Below are 14203 nucleotides of genomic sequence, written 5' to 3'. Positions count from 1 at the left end.
GTGAGCTGTGTTTAGGCAGCATTGTCAATGGAAATTCTTCTATATAATGGAGGATGAATATGGCATTGTAAAGTATGTCCACACAACTAGGGCTTACAATGTCAAAGCACGATATTAGCATATAGTTTGACGAGCTAACGGATATGTTGACATGGTGGAAGAGAAAAGAAAGGAAGAAGAGAGAAAAAAGTTCGCCAGCTCTGGCTTCCACTATTGAGAAACATCTAAACTGCAAAGACAACCCATATGATAAATTTTCAGCACAAAAAGTCTTAACATTCCAATGCAAAGATCTAGCTATGCCCTAGAGAGGATTTTTCAGCTTTCCCCTCTACTTCAACATGAAAAGTTTACATCTTAACAACTCGGAGACTTAGATTTGAAACTTCAAGGGGGTTGGGGGTAGTTGATATCAGCATGCAGAATTAGCCATGCCCAAGCATAAACTATTTTTATAACATGAAAGCTCGCCTCCAAGTTTCCATTCACAAACCCGCCCTTAAAAAAAAAAAGAAAAAAAGAAAGAAAAAAAAAAAGAAAAGAAAATGTACTTCCTTGCTAGGTCTGGCGAGAGATTTTCCGAGTTCGATGCTGGGGCCCAACTTTCTACGGAAAAAAACATGTTGGGCTCCAAAAGAAATGCCAGACAAGCTTTGTTGCAGGTCTTGACAAAGTTGCCCACACACTATTCAAAATACTCCCAGTGGTACGATCTTGCTAGGTATAATGGAAGTTTTCAACAATCATTCACAATGTTCCAGAATTTCACAATAACATCAGAAATTTTTTTAATACCTCTTTGGTATCCCTTTTTGCATCTACAAATATTTATCTTAGTGGTCTCTCTAATTGTTTGTGAAATTAGAAGTTTTGCGCATTTGTCATAGGCCCCGTTTAAGAGGAGCTTGTGGAGGGCTAAAAAGAACTTTATGCCCCTCTAAAAGCACTTTTAGATAAAATAGGAATATTTGGTAAAATTTTAAGAAAGTTGTTTTATAAAAGCTTCTTTTTTAACCTTCCAAATACACGTTAAAGTTTCACAGTACTTTAAAAATGTAGTTACCAAACAGTAAACAGTTTTTTATAAAAATTTTACTTTCAAAAGCTCTACTGTCAATAGCTCTTCCAAACGGGGCCAAAGTAATCTCCAATGTTCTAGTAGTTTTTACAAACATATCAGACAAAAAGCCTCTGAGATATATTATCTATCCAGAGTTTGTCTAAGAACTCCGTGCAATTCTGGCATTAAAGGGATGCATTGCAGGAAACATCATCTTGTGGTTCTAGCCCTTTGGTCACCAGAATGTTGTAAATGTTGCAAGAATATTTGGGAGGTCGGAAGGGGGTGGGAACTCCGGATTAATTCGATTCTGTAGTTCAAGAGCATGCATGTAGCCTTAACTAAGATCAGATTTTTTAAAGTGTGTATTTGTCTAAAATTGCTGTGGATCATTTTAATATCACAGCAGTTCACTAGTTGGTAGAATAAACTTTTTTTAATATGTATTTTTGTTTTATTAACTGCTATAATAGCATCTTCTATACAAATAGTCAGCGGCAGTAGAAAGTTCCCTAAAATTGTTTTCATTTTTCATGCCTTGTATGAAGAGGAACGGTTACTCGAGTCCAACGCTGCCTCAGGTGTTGTTATGACTCCCAAGCACATAAGAAAAGTAATGAAAACTCCTAGAAACCTTCTGGATAAATAACTTTCAGAGCTTAAATTTGTTGGTCAAAGTATAGGATTCATATTTGCAGGCATGTTAATTAGCTCGATCAACGAGATATCGATCGAGCTTCTACCTGACCCTCAAAGATTTTTGGATGGTCCAGTTTGTTATGAAAGGATACCAAGCTAAGCAAAGTTCTGGATGCTGGATTATTGGCCTCTGCATATCCAATGCACTCCTTTAGACTCTTCTTGGCCAATTCCATCCGTATGGAAGATATCAGCTACCTTCCTTAAGCTCTTCTTTCTGCCCAATTTTATCCATATGGAAAATATCAATTACCACCAAGTGCTTGCTCTGTTGGTATACTCTCTCTTCAAGCAAGAGATTGGTGATTTGATTCCAAGTGGCATCGCTCCTTGCTTCAATCTCTCATTAGCAAAAAGCCCTAAACCTGCAAACTTCAACTCAATGTAGGCTCCAGTCTAGGTAGGGTTGGGCGGGCACAGGTACCAGATGGGGTTTAAGCCCCTTTGATCTCAAAAAAAATGTGAAAAATATCAGTTAGGTGACATATAACCAAGCATCCATGTAGAGCCCCTTCAGCTGCAAACTTAGCTAGCATGATATGAGACCCAAGAAGAGGAGGATGACGATAAAGCTAACAGAAAGACCATGCCTAGACTCCACTGGACATTCTTGAAACTTGCAATGCCACCATGACAAAAATTAACCATGCTCCATTCACATTTCAGACCAAAAGAGCACACAGATCCAGGCCTAAATCAAACCATACTTAAAATCCAAACAATGAATGGTAACACTCCAATGTTGTATCCATTAGTTGTCCTACACCTCTCCACCTTTGCCCACTGTGCGAAATTACATGTCATAGCTCTGTCTCCTATAAGCCTGAACGATCGTTGCCGACAGGCACCATTCTGCAACAGTATCCAACAAGCTAAATAAGAATTCAACTGCAAAACTCAAGCCCTAACTTCATGGCAATTGGCATTCCATGTACCATGGCAGATGCTTCAACAGCATGAGAGGATAGGAGGAAAAAATAAAAAATAAAAACCATCTTTCCAAAACCCTAGTGCAAGATGAAAATTAAGTTATAAAATCATACATTGGCTATTCCAAACTAGGTATCGAATGACTGCATGATCTTGCTTTAATTACTGATCTCTTCTCATCCTGCTTTCCTAGTTCAATAGAATTCTCCTTGTGCATATGGTTGTAACCCACTTCATCCTCATCACTGGCACTATCACCATCATCTTCACTGGATTTGCTTTCTGCTTCGTCACCTTCGCTGGACTCACTTTCTGCCTTGTTAACTACACTCAAATCTTTTTTACATTTGATTTCCTCGATTAACAAATTCTTGTTGGCTCCGGAATCAGCAACATCCACTCTATTCAATGATGGACTCTTCTGCAAACCGATTTCACTCTCCAATCCTGCACCTTTTACGGTAATCTCTGGAAACTCCAAAGGGTTATCATGCCAACCATCAAAGAAAGAATTTAAGGTCATAAATCTGAGAACTTGCAACAGCTGTCTCTTGTCTCTCTTTATCTCAGCACTCAGAAGCTTCTGCAGAAGGGTTGGTTCCCTTTTCGTAACAGTGGGAGAAGAATCAGTGAATGCCTCACTTGTCAGATTCGGCTTTTTAGCATTCCTCTTAACCTGACCATTCCTGCCCCTCTTATTATTGTATTTGTTTGGAAATCGCTCAGTCACATGCTGTGTTTTCCTCTCATTTTCATTTTCAGGTAGGTTCTCGGGTTCAGAAAGATAACTGGGAGGTATTTCAGCAACTTCGACACCCAATTCTGCCTGTTTGGCTAAAACTTCCTTCGGTTGCTGCAAAAAGCAAAAATAGGTTGTTCAGCAATAAATTGCATGCGCCCAAAAGTTGTTTGTTGAAAAATAGAAACAGCATAATCCGCATAGGAGAATGAAAATGCCAATGATCACTTCAGTTCAATGGTTGAGCACCATTCCCTAGTAGGAGTAATAAGAATTTTCTAGCTCAGTACAGTGGACTCTGGCTGGCTGAATTAATTTGGGCCACAAGAAAGGTGAAAGAAGATGCATTGGAGTACCTGGCGGCATAGTTTGGCATCACCAGCAGCATCTTCATTACTTTTGCCGCTTCCAGTTAATTGCTGCAACATAAATATACTGTCTGACTGATTGTGTATGATGAAATGCATAATGCTCACTTAGTTTATATTACCTTCTCTATGTTGGCTCTGGTTGGAAAGTTCTTTCTACGTGCTTCACGCCACTGCCGGATTTCATTTTCAGCGTAGTTTACAGGAAGGTGCCTGCAAGAGAACTCATATGGCAACAAACAATTGAGAAAAATGAAAGGAAATATGTATGGTGGTTTGCAAACCAATAAAGGCATATTGAATTGCAAAATTGAAAATGGTATAAACATTAGTCAAGAGTTTGTAATTAAAGAATCAAGGCCTAACAAATGTTTAGCCTTTTGCAAGTTTGCAAGACACACAAACATGCATGTACAGACATGCAGATTCATGCATGCATGCAGTTTGATATGCATGTTCGCACTTGCACATGTGCACAAATGCACACACGCGCATTCTGAGGGAGGGAGGGGGCAATCTATCCACAACCCTGGGAATACTACTCTAACAGAACAGAAAGTAAGAAATTTCCATCACATTTTCACATTATTTATTGCATATGAAATAATTTTAATTGATGAGCAAGTGTATCATATAATCACATTTCCCACTTGCAACAAGCTACCAGCATCTGCATGGCAGCAAACACCACCCTCTGGTTCGTGCGTCCACCATTCCCCACAACCCCTAATTCCCCACAATCTTTTCCCACCTCAACCTTTCCCCACCCACCTCTCTCCCTCCCTCCCTCTCTGAAATGTGCTAAAACTAGCATAAACAATTCATGGACTTCTTCAGCAATACTGATGAAATTACCAGACAGAAGATTGAAACCTTTGGCTTCCAGCCCTAGCTGGTGTATTATAAATTGCAAGATGAGGTTTTCTTTCTCTCCAAGTGTCCTGTCCTGTTCAAAGCAATGCAATCAACAAAAGACAAAGATTTGATGTCAGAGACACTCATAGATAACTAAAACTATCCCGAAATACACCACAATCTGAACTCTCCAAATGTACAGGAAAAGCTTTGATGCAAAATGACAAGCACCACATCTACAGATTAGAACAATATCTTGTTAATGCCTGATCACGGCAACCTGCGTCACTAAGAAATAAGAACAGCAAACAGTTTTAAGTAATTTTGTTTTGTTTGATAAAAATTTAGTTAGGAAAGCTGATATTATTTAGTCCAACAAAAACAGAAATAAAAAGGCTGATACATTAGTTCAATGCTCTTATGTAGGTATATACGGTAAATGGTATTCCAGCAATTTGTGGTCAGTATAAATTTATGATATAAAAGTTTCAATAGTCTCCAGAAAATTGCTAGAACAATTAAATTGCACAGCCTGATCTTACATTATCTCAAGACGGTTCCGGGAACCTATTGGAAAGATAATGCTTTGATCTGATTTTTGACATTCTAAACAGAGCAAGGAAATAAATAAGCAAAAATTCATGCCCCCAAATAATTGTATACCTTAAGAATTCACTTTAGTTGTTTGCACAGCATAGAACATTATTCCACCCAAATATCAGAAGCTGAAAACTTTTCTAGAACTAATATTAGTACTGTCATCTGCGAAGCCAACTAGTCTATAAATGACAGGAATATGGAGAATTATAACAAATGCCCAGAAGGCATTCAATTAAACCCCTGATGCACGCTATCTCCTCTTGTGTGTTAAATTCTTTAAGTACTCTCCAACAAATGGGAACATAAACCCAGTTAGGCTTACCAAAACAAAAATCAACATGACATAGCTAGCTGGATTTTTGAACCATACACACACATGCACACAAGCATACGCACAAAAAGGAAAAAAGTCCTTATTTCCACCACTTACCTCACATCTTAACAGATGGCATCGGAGGAGCATATACTAATATGAAGAAGCTGAACAGCAAAAAATGTTTATCATACTGCATATGTTAGCATGCAAAAATCTAGAACTAAAACTACCCAATTAATCGTCTCTCTCACCTTCATTTAAGCATGATTTAACAGAATATCAAATTAAAATAATCTGATCACCATCCATCTCCTATCATCGTATCATCAGATTTCCTGAATGCTACAAATTTAAACAGGATGTTTTCCTTCTTCAAATTGCATGTGTGCAGTTGGAATGAGAAAACCTGCAGAGTGCAGACAAGGATGCAATTTTGGAAGATTTTCCAGTACTATGCACAGGATCTTATGGGCACATTCATTATCCTTCCCCTAATATTATTTACTTACAGAAGCAGGAAGCCGAGGATATATTATATGGACACCAGATTGGCTTTCTATCCGATGCTTAAACAAAGTTTTGAACATCCAACCTATAATGCAAAGTCAGTTCTATGGCCTGACCACTTCATTCTGGAGGGAGACTCTTCTACTCTGATTAGATGGGTGATGAGGCCGTGGCAAGCTAGAGCTCACCTTCTACTTATGGACATTTGGAGGATGGTCGGGGAATTAGCCTCCTTCCATGCAGATCACGTTTATCAAGAGGCCAACAGTGTTGCAGACTGGGTGGTGGCCTATGTTGCTGAACACACTGAGGCAGTAGTCTAGAAGGGCAACTCCGCTATTCCAGTCCAATTTAGGGATATTCTGCTGTCTGATTTTCTTAAATGAATCTACAGTAAATATGCATGAATCTCTGGCCTACCAAAAAAAAAAATCCAACCCAAAATAGTTAATGATGAGCTTATAAAAAAATCTAAAAAAGTTTACAATTTTGGGAATTAAGTTCAAAAGTTTGGTAATTATGGTTTCATATACTTACTAGAAAAATTTAAATTTTGCTACGCATCTGATATTAGCATGGCATGATAACAGAAGAATCCAAGAACAGGGATGAAAGGACAAGAATTGTAAATGTGATGGCAACCCAAAGTATAAGGTAAAGAGTGACTCTAGCAGATCAAAGAATTTGAGGCTAGTGCAGGAGGAGCAGTGCCACAAAAAAACAGGCAAGGCAAAAAATAGTAAATCAAATAAATTAGGCAGAATTTAAGAGAAGAACCACGAATTCTTGTAGCTTCCAATAGACAGTGATACAATTTAATCTCATATTCAAGAGAAACATGGTAATACAGGGACATCAAGGTTAGTGTTGCAAGTCCATGGTGACATTTCTGGAAAGGCTTAGAAGACCTTTGTTTTGGTCCTCATGATTAGGGTAAAGCTTGAGAGTCCTTCCAAAATCCAAACCATTATGAGTTTCAGTATCTCTTCAAGGAATTCAAAAATCTTCCAAACTAACTTCCTATTTATCAAGCAGCTCATGAATTTCATCATAATGACTCATCCCACCAGGCACTACCAATCCATTTATTGGAGAACTCTTGGTCTGTAACCCAAGTGCAATTGAGAAAGAGAGGTGAAGTTTTGATCGTTTAAAAGGATGCACCAATGCTTTATGTAATGTAATTCAGGACATGTATATGAGTCCATGTAATTGCAAAAATAAACAATGGCCTGTTGCTACCTCTCGATGCTTGCTCCCCAGGTTCATACAAACTCAACAATACAGTAATTTGACGTTACATATATCATGCTTATGTGATATAACAATTTTGATCAGAAAAGTATCTCGATTAATCTATATTATACTATAAGTGCATGGTTTGAGTATTTCAACAATAGTACCATAGATTAAAAGCTTAAAAGTTTATTACTAAGGAGCATGCAGCATTGTACCATATAAAGTTTACAATCTCATTAGCCCTTCCATCATATTGCTTACACTTGATAGATATTAAAGCAGCATGCTTTGAGATTATGACAACAATTATTATAAAAAATAGCAAAATTAATGTTGCAAAATGCAATAGGAATGACCTCTTCCACCAGGCTTATTAAATGGTCTCTGACTTCCATTTGCACTTTTTGAGTGATGAAATTGAGATTTCTGAAATCTGCAAATATTAAGACAAATTTCAGATGGAAGCTCTAGAAGCAACAGACTGAAATAAATCTAAAAGGCAGGTAGACCTCATATATGATGATTCTATTTCTCCATATCCACGTAGATTTCTTGTAAAGTTCTTACGAGCAGAATTTTCGGCGAGGACATTTGTTTCACCATCTTCAGCAGAATTCACCTACAATGGAAATTCACACACAAAACACAAAGATGAGGAAAAATAGAGCTGTCCTGGATATCTACTAGATTTGTCAGCAACCCGATACAGGAAAAACAAAGGCTTAATTCAGCCGAAAGTGACAGCAACAAATTCATAGCAGATTTTTTCACTTAAGAAAAAAGAAATTACAACAAATACAGTGGAGAAGTATATATTTTTTAAAGGGTATAGAAATATGATGCATCATTCCTAATTTGATTATATATATCCACAGTCTTTGTCCAAGCTCTTTGATATTAAAAAAAAGATAAAAAATAAATTATGTCTCATAGTTTGTGATGTGCTCCTCTGCCTCCTTCCAAAATCTTAGGCCTCCAATTGAAATTGAGACAAAGGACATAGTGGTGAAACTCAAAACTGACAGTGGTGAAGAGATAGAGAATTTGCCTTGAAAATAATTTACACGATTGATGATCAATTCAGATTACATATCGTGGATCTCTAGTATAACAACAACTAAGGGCTTAAATCCCCATATCAGCTACCATACCAGTCTGGTTCCTGGTCAATATCATGCCAAGAAGCTACTATCCCGACTCTTGGGATAGTTCGGTGTCTCAGTACGATACTAGGATGCATTTTCCATTTTTTATATATTTTTAAACCTTTTGTTCTTTTAAATGAATTTGTAATAAATATTTCAATATTTTTAGTCTTTACACAGGGGCTTGAGTCAATCATAGGGTATACAGTGCCAAATTTGGGTAGCCTCCTCTCTCTCTCTCTCTAAGTCTAAGACCCTCCTGTGATTGAAGAAGGGGAAAGAGAGTAGCAAGGGGTCCACAAGCTCTCTTTATTTCAAAACAAAGAGACCCAACTAGGTTCCAGTTGGTAGTGACCAAACTGACTATGGTACCTGCATGTCCTTGTTGGTACCAATTAAGCAAGCGTGATGTCTCGGTTCACACCCAAACTGGTGTCCAGCACCTATTCCATGGACTATCGGGTCCTTGATCCTTGATAACAACTCTAACGGACCTTGTCTAGCCATTCTCCTATGATGTTCGCAAGATGATGGATGATTGAAAACTGATTATGCCTTTGATCGGTTGCCCATCTAATGGTCTGAATTGCAATGGCAAATTATCATGCATTAAGACGATTCCAATATCAAAGAGATAACATTGTTAGCTTTAAACACTCTAATGGTAACTGCGGTGAAAGGATTAAGGCAATATTCAACATGAGTTGACAGTCAGCTACTAGATGAAGATGAGTTACAGGGAAGCTGAAAGCAAAGATGCAAAAGTGGAGAAACTAGAGCCACCTAAATGGCAAACCAGATTGTTGAAAGCTGGAGAAGCTACATAAGAACTGCTTAAAAATTCCAATAGCTTTCAAAAGTATTTAAGAAATGTTTTTTTAAATGAAATTCCCTTACTTTTATGAAACACGCATACAAAATAGGATAGTTGTAAATTCTTTAGGTTAAAATGAATTCATGTTATTATCCTTCATTTAGTAAACAAAAGAAAGTCATCTAAATGAAATAACACGACTAGCATCTAATACCTTGACTAGCATGACAAGCTCTGCGAAAAACAAAGCACTAGGTGATATTAGGAAGAGAGCTCTTAAAAGAAAGAAGATGGGGTCTTAGAAACTGGTTAAGCAAAGGGGATGAATTTTCAAGCCTTAGTTAGCTCTAGCTGAAACTTTTATTGATTATTTTGCTTCTTAGTCTCACTTTGGGATCATTTCTTTGTTTCTTTAAGTATATTTGGGCAACTGGCAAGGATTTAATTACAGATACGTACTGATTCATATCGACAAGTTGCCAATACTGGTATACCCAATGTACCAGTATGGTATCAGCAAATGATATTTAACCTTTACTTCCATATCTTAGCACCAAGAGGCATATGGTGCATTTGTCACTAGTGCACTATACCAGTCCGAACGGCACGGATAAGGTAACGACTTTAAAGTTTTACCCTTGTTAACTGGTATTGCTTCTATATCATTTCTTTCATTTTTGAGTCCAAAGGGATCATGACTAGCATTTCTCATTTGTCTGAATTACTCATTTTAGCAATACCATAGACAATCCAAGTCTCATCATAAGTATACCCAAACAAATATTTAGGTTCCAAGTCTTAAAAGATAAGATTAGATGAAGAAAAAGACAACTTCAATACATTTTATTTGTCAATTCAGCAAAAAATCAAGAAAAAGGGAGAATGCTGGAAACATATGATTTCCACATATAGTTGGTTTTACTCTAAATTTTTAAGTACAGGATAGAAATGAAATGCATGTTTATTAAGATGTGGCAAGTAATTGCCTGGAAGAAGAAGTTAAATACTTAAAGTTCTATGTAATTTAATCAAAGAAATTAAAATAAGGTTAACTTTTCCTAGATGTCGATCTTTGGTGTGGTTGGATAAATTTTGTGCAGAGAAAGAAAAGAAAAGAGTTCAGTAACCCATTCCTTAAAGTTCTATGCAGTTTAATCGATATTCAATGTTTAAGTAACAAATTTGAAAGTTTGAATAACAAAGCAATGAATATATTACACACACAAAGAAAAACAAAAAGAAGAAAATTAATTTTATAACAAGTCATCTCACGCTAGCAGTAATATGAAGTTGAGATGGCCAAATTTTACTAGCAAAGTCTTGCAATTTCACATAAAAGGAAAGTTGAACAAAACAAAGAAAAGGGGAGTTTCTTTTCCATTCACCCGGTATTGATGACATAAGAGATAATCAACAGCACAATGAAACAAGAAATTGAGATTACCATATCAAACAACAAATACAATGCTCCTACTTTTGCATTCTTTATTCTAAAATAATCACAGGATAGACCATAACTACCTGCGGCTGCTGGTGCCCACTTTGTTGCATATCCTTCCCATTCTGATGATTCTGCATCGGGCTTCGGGTGATAGGCTTGCCAATCTAATGGACACTATCTTTCTTGGCATCAACAGATAATTTCACTTTACCGATAGTATTTGAAATATTCACAGCCATATGAAGATTACCAACAAAGCCTGGGTTGTTAGAGCCTGTAGGACGAGAGGATGGAGGAATGCTGAGAGCATTGATCTGATTCCTTTGCATCATTAGATTTTGCAAATGAACCTGCTCATTCGGCAGACCCACAATCTGGTTGATGTTCCGAGGCAGATTATTGGCCAAAAAGGTGCTGCCCGGTTGCAATGAAGCAAGAAAGTTCAGATTTTGCTGCCTGAGCAGATGCAATGCCATAACCTGATTCAAAGTTCCCACGGCCTGATTCACACCAAATGGCCCCGGTAGTGGAAGAACACCCATCTGATTATTCTGGGCCAGGGGAGGCACGTCGGTGCCATTCGACAAGGAAGGACAAGGCATCGAAAGAGGCCAGTTCCGCATGCCCATGGGGTTTCCGCTGAAATTTCCCAAATTGGAACTTTGATTATTGAAATTAGCCATCGGTGGAGTTGGAAATCGAGGGTTTAGGCCTTGAGATGGGAATTGAGTAGGGTTTAACAGCATCGCCTGTTTTAATTACAAGAAGGTTTATTGACATTAAAATAAAAGCACAAGACACATCTTTGGGCCAGATTATAGAAGGGCTGATAATTAGTTCATGCAAAAGAAAAAAAAAAACCCTCTTTTTTGTGATGTCTTCTTTTCTTAGTATATTCGGATAGGTTTCTCTTCCCCTTCTTCTCGCGAAACAGAGAAAAAAGAGAGAGAATGAATGAAAGAAAGACTTCAAAAAGTTTACCTGTTGGACAGGTTGATTGGCGCTTCCATGCGATTGGATTTGATTGGGGAGAGAGGGGAAGAAGGAATGCATCTCTTGTCGGGGTTTCTCTGAGGAGAGGAACAATAACCCTAGCAATGCAGAGTGGCGAAGAGGAGAGGCGAGAGGAAAGGGTAACGGAAGAGTGCTTGTCTTTTTTCTGGTAGAAACCGGAAGGATTGGAAAAAAGAGTCAGGAACTGAGGGTGGAGTTTGGTGGGGAGTTCTTCCTCTCGTGTTGTTGAAAGAGAAAAGTCTAGGACGAGGTCTCCCGCCGGCCGCCGGAGAGAAGCCACCGGGAGAGGTTTAGCGTAGGGTTTTAGAAATATATAAAATGATAAGGTGTTTTATATATAAGCTGCCAAACACTGGTAGGTGGTGGTGATTTTAGATCATTATAATTAAATTATTTGGGATAAATTAAATATTTATAAATAATATATTTGATATTCTACAAAATTCAAGACCACCCATCATATAATACCCAAACTATTCTTGATAATTTCCATAAAAATATATTTATTAATCATATAAAATATATTATAATAAAATATTAACATATTTATTAATATATTAATTAGTAATATATTTCATATAAAATATTTATGAATCCTATAAATTATTAATCATATAAAACATAATTAATTGTTATCATAAAAATAAAATTTTTATTTATACTTATAGTATATTATTTTGATACTAACATATATTTTGATAAGGAAAATAGGGCAAATAGAAATGATATATTAAATAATTTCATTCATATAAATATAAAGTATAGTAATATATTTCTATTATATTTTTTAAATTATTATTAAATAATAATATGACAATAATATGATTAATAATATATTATAATATAATATATGTAATATCAAAAAAATATAATATAATGTATATAATATTGATATAATATATTAACAGTATATTGGTGTTGCTGGAAATTGGACCCGGGGGCAATCTTCGGTCGAGGAGAGGGAGCGGCGAGTTCTCACGGCGGGGCGGCGGTCCGTCGGCGGGCGGCGTCCTCCGTCTGGGGCGGTCGGAGAGAAGGGACGGCTCGCCCACGCGGCGAGGCGGCGATCCGTCAGCTGGCGGCGTCCTCCGTCTGGGTGCCTGCACACGAGCCGGTGGCCGGGTTTTCCGGCGCCGGCCCTCCGACGCTCAAGTCAGGGAGGGGGCAAGTAGTGTAGAAAGGAGATGAACAGTGTCTGTAGAGTGCATCAATCTTTCCCCCCTCTCCTGAGAGGCCAAGGCTCCCTTTTATAGGCGGGGGTCGGTTTACCTGCGATGTAACAGGGCGAAGCCGTAGTACGGCTCGGCATGTCATTCGGGTCGGCGCACGGTCAGGCGAATCATTGCACTGATGTCGGCGGTGAGGGCGTCGTACAGCCCGAACTAGCACGCTATCAGGCGAATTATTGCATTGGTGTCGGAGGTATGGCCGAGATCGGAGACTTATCATAGTTGACTAGACTCTGCTGGGCTGATTTGCCGTGGAGAGCTAAGAGTCCGTAGATGACAGGAGCCATGCGCATTTATTGTGGAGTAAGCCGGAGATCCGCATTTATTGTGGAGTAAGCCGGAGATCCGCATTTATTGTGGAGTAAGCCGGAGATCCGCATTTATTGTGGAGTAAGCCGGAGAGTTACAGCGACCATGCGCAATAAATGCCAGAGGGGCGTCAGGGTATGGTCCTCGGCCAGACCTCAGAGGCGCACGGCCGTAGTAGGTGGCTGACAAGAGTAGACCTCGAACATCGGGGTTTTTCTTAAGTCGGAGGTCTCGAGGTCGGGCGTTCCGAAGTCGGACGCCGACTTCGGCCGTCCGGGGTCGGAAGTTGTACGGCTTCTTAGGGGCATTTATGTCATTTGGAAAAAAATCTTATTCCCCCCAACACTACCCCCCGACTTCCGAGTTCGAGCGACTTGTGGGCTCGGACGTGGGAAGTAAAGTCTGTCACTGAGGTTGGGGGGCGAGTCTCGTCCGCCCCCTTGCGCTTCTCGGAGCTTTCATGGTGAAACCTGCGCCCTTTGGCGTCTCGAGGCTGCTTTATTCAGTGAGCTTATGATGAAGCTCGTATCATTACGCTTCTTGAAGCGGAGGTGGCGTCTCTTGAATCGCCAGGATCGCTTTACGGCGGATTAATGATGGGGGTCCTCGAGCTCGTCGAGGCGGTGCCTCGATCCCGTAATCGAGGCTTCTCGCTCATTAATGAGTGTGCCGTTACGGGGTTTAAAACGGACACGCGGCGTGACCCAAGGTCGGACGCTTCCGATTTCGTGTTACTGGATCATAATTCCGGAGAGGTGGAGGCCACATCGAGGCTCCACGTGTCCCAGATCTTATTAAATGAGGGGAGCGGGGCAGCGTCCGCTCGTTCCTCAAGACGATTTGATTTTGCGGACCCATGATGAGGCCCCGAGATCCGATGGGACTACGCTTCGATTTCGTACCCGATTTATTAATCCGGAGTGAATACGGTGCCTCGG

General features: G+C 39.0%; 1 protein-coding gene across 5 annotated transcripts; it reads right to left on the bottom strand.

The window, feature by feature from the left end:
* Window positions 1-2481: 2481 nt before the first annotated feature.
* LOC103709071 (uncharacterized) lies at window positions 2482-12052 on the bottom strand. Of its 5 annotated transcripts, XM_089925032.1 has the most exons (10): window positions 11695-12052; window positions 10964-11462; window positions 10794-10877; window positions 7823-7932; window positions 7670-7746; window positions 4652-4742; window positions 3919-4009; window positions 3785-3847; window positions 2803-3542; window positions 2482-2611 (listed from the first exon to the last, which is right to left on the bottom strand). In XM_089925032.1, the coding sequence occupies exons 2-9, from the start codon at window positions 11021-11023 to the stop codon at window positions 2808-2810; spliced, it is 1311 nt and encodes a 436-aa protein (XP_089781158.1). In that variant the 5' UTR covers window positions 11024-11462; window positions 11695-12052; the 3' UTR covers window positions 2482-2611; window positions 2803-2807. The 5 variants fall into 5 exon arrangements, with proteins under 5 accessions (XP_089781158.1, XP_089781156.1, XP_038980761.2 ...); XM_089925030.1 differs by having other exon boundaries at window positions 2482-3542; XM_039124833.3 differs by having other exon boundaries at window positions 2482-3542; window positions 4670-4742.
* Window positions 12053-14203: the final 2151 nt, after the last annotated feature.

This window comes from Phoenix dactylifera, chromosome 8 (assembly GCF_051530095.1).
Source record: "Phoenix dactylifera cultivar Ajwa chromosome 8, Ajwa_hap1_PhDact_Kaust_v1.1, whole genome shotgun sequence".
NCBI lineage: Eukaryota > Viridiplantae > Streptophyta > Magnoliopsida > Arecales > Arecaceae > Phoenix > Phoenix dactylifera.
This window is presented reverse-complemented; position numbering and strand designations above follow the sequence as displayed.

Bases quoted from the DNA above. Each gene is read 5' to 3' on its own strand.
- LOC103709071 (XM_089925030.1), bottom strand. From the start codon at position 11,023: ATGCTCTCAGCATTCCTCCATCCTCTCGTCCTACAGGCTCTAACAACC. The intron at 7,747-7,822 runs GTCTACCTGCCT...TAATATTTGCAG, and splicing joins ATAGAATCATCATATATGAG to ATTTCAGAAATCTCAATTTC. The intron at 4,010-4,651 runs GTAATTTCATCA...GTTCTCTTGCAG, and splicing joins AGGTTTCAATCTTCTGTCTG to GCACCTTCCTGTAAACTACG.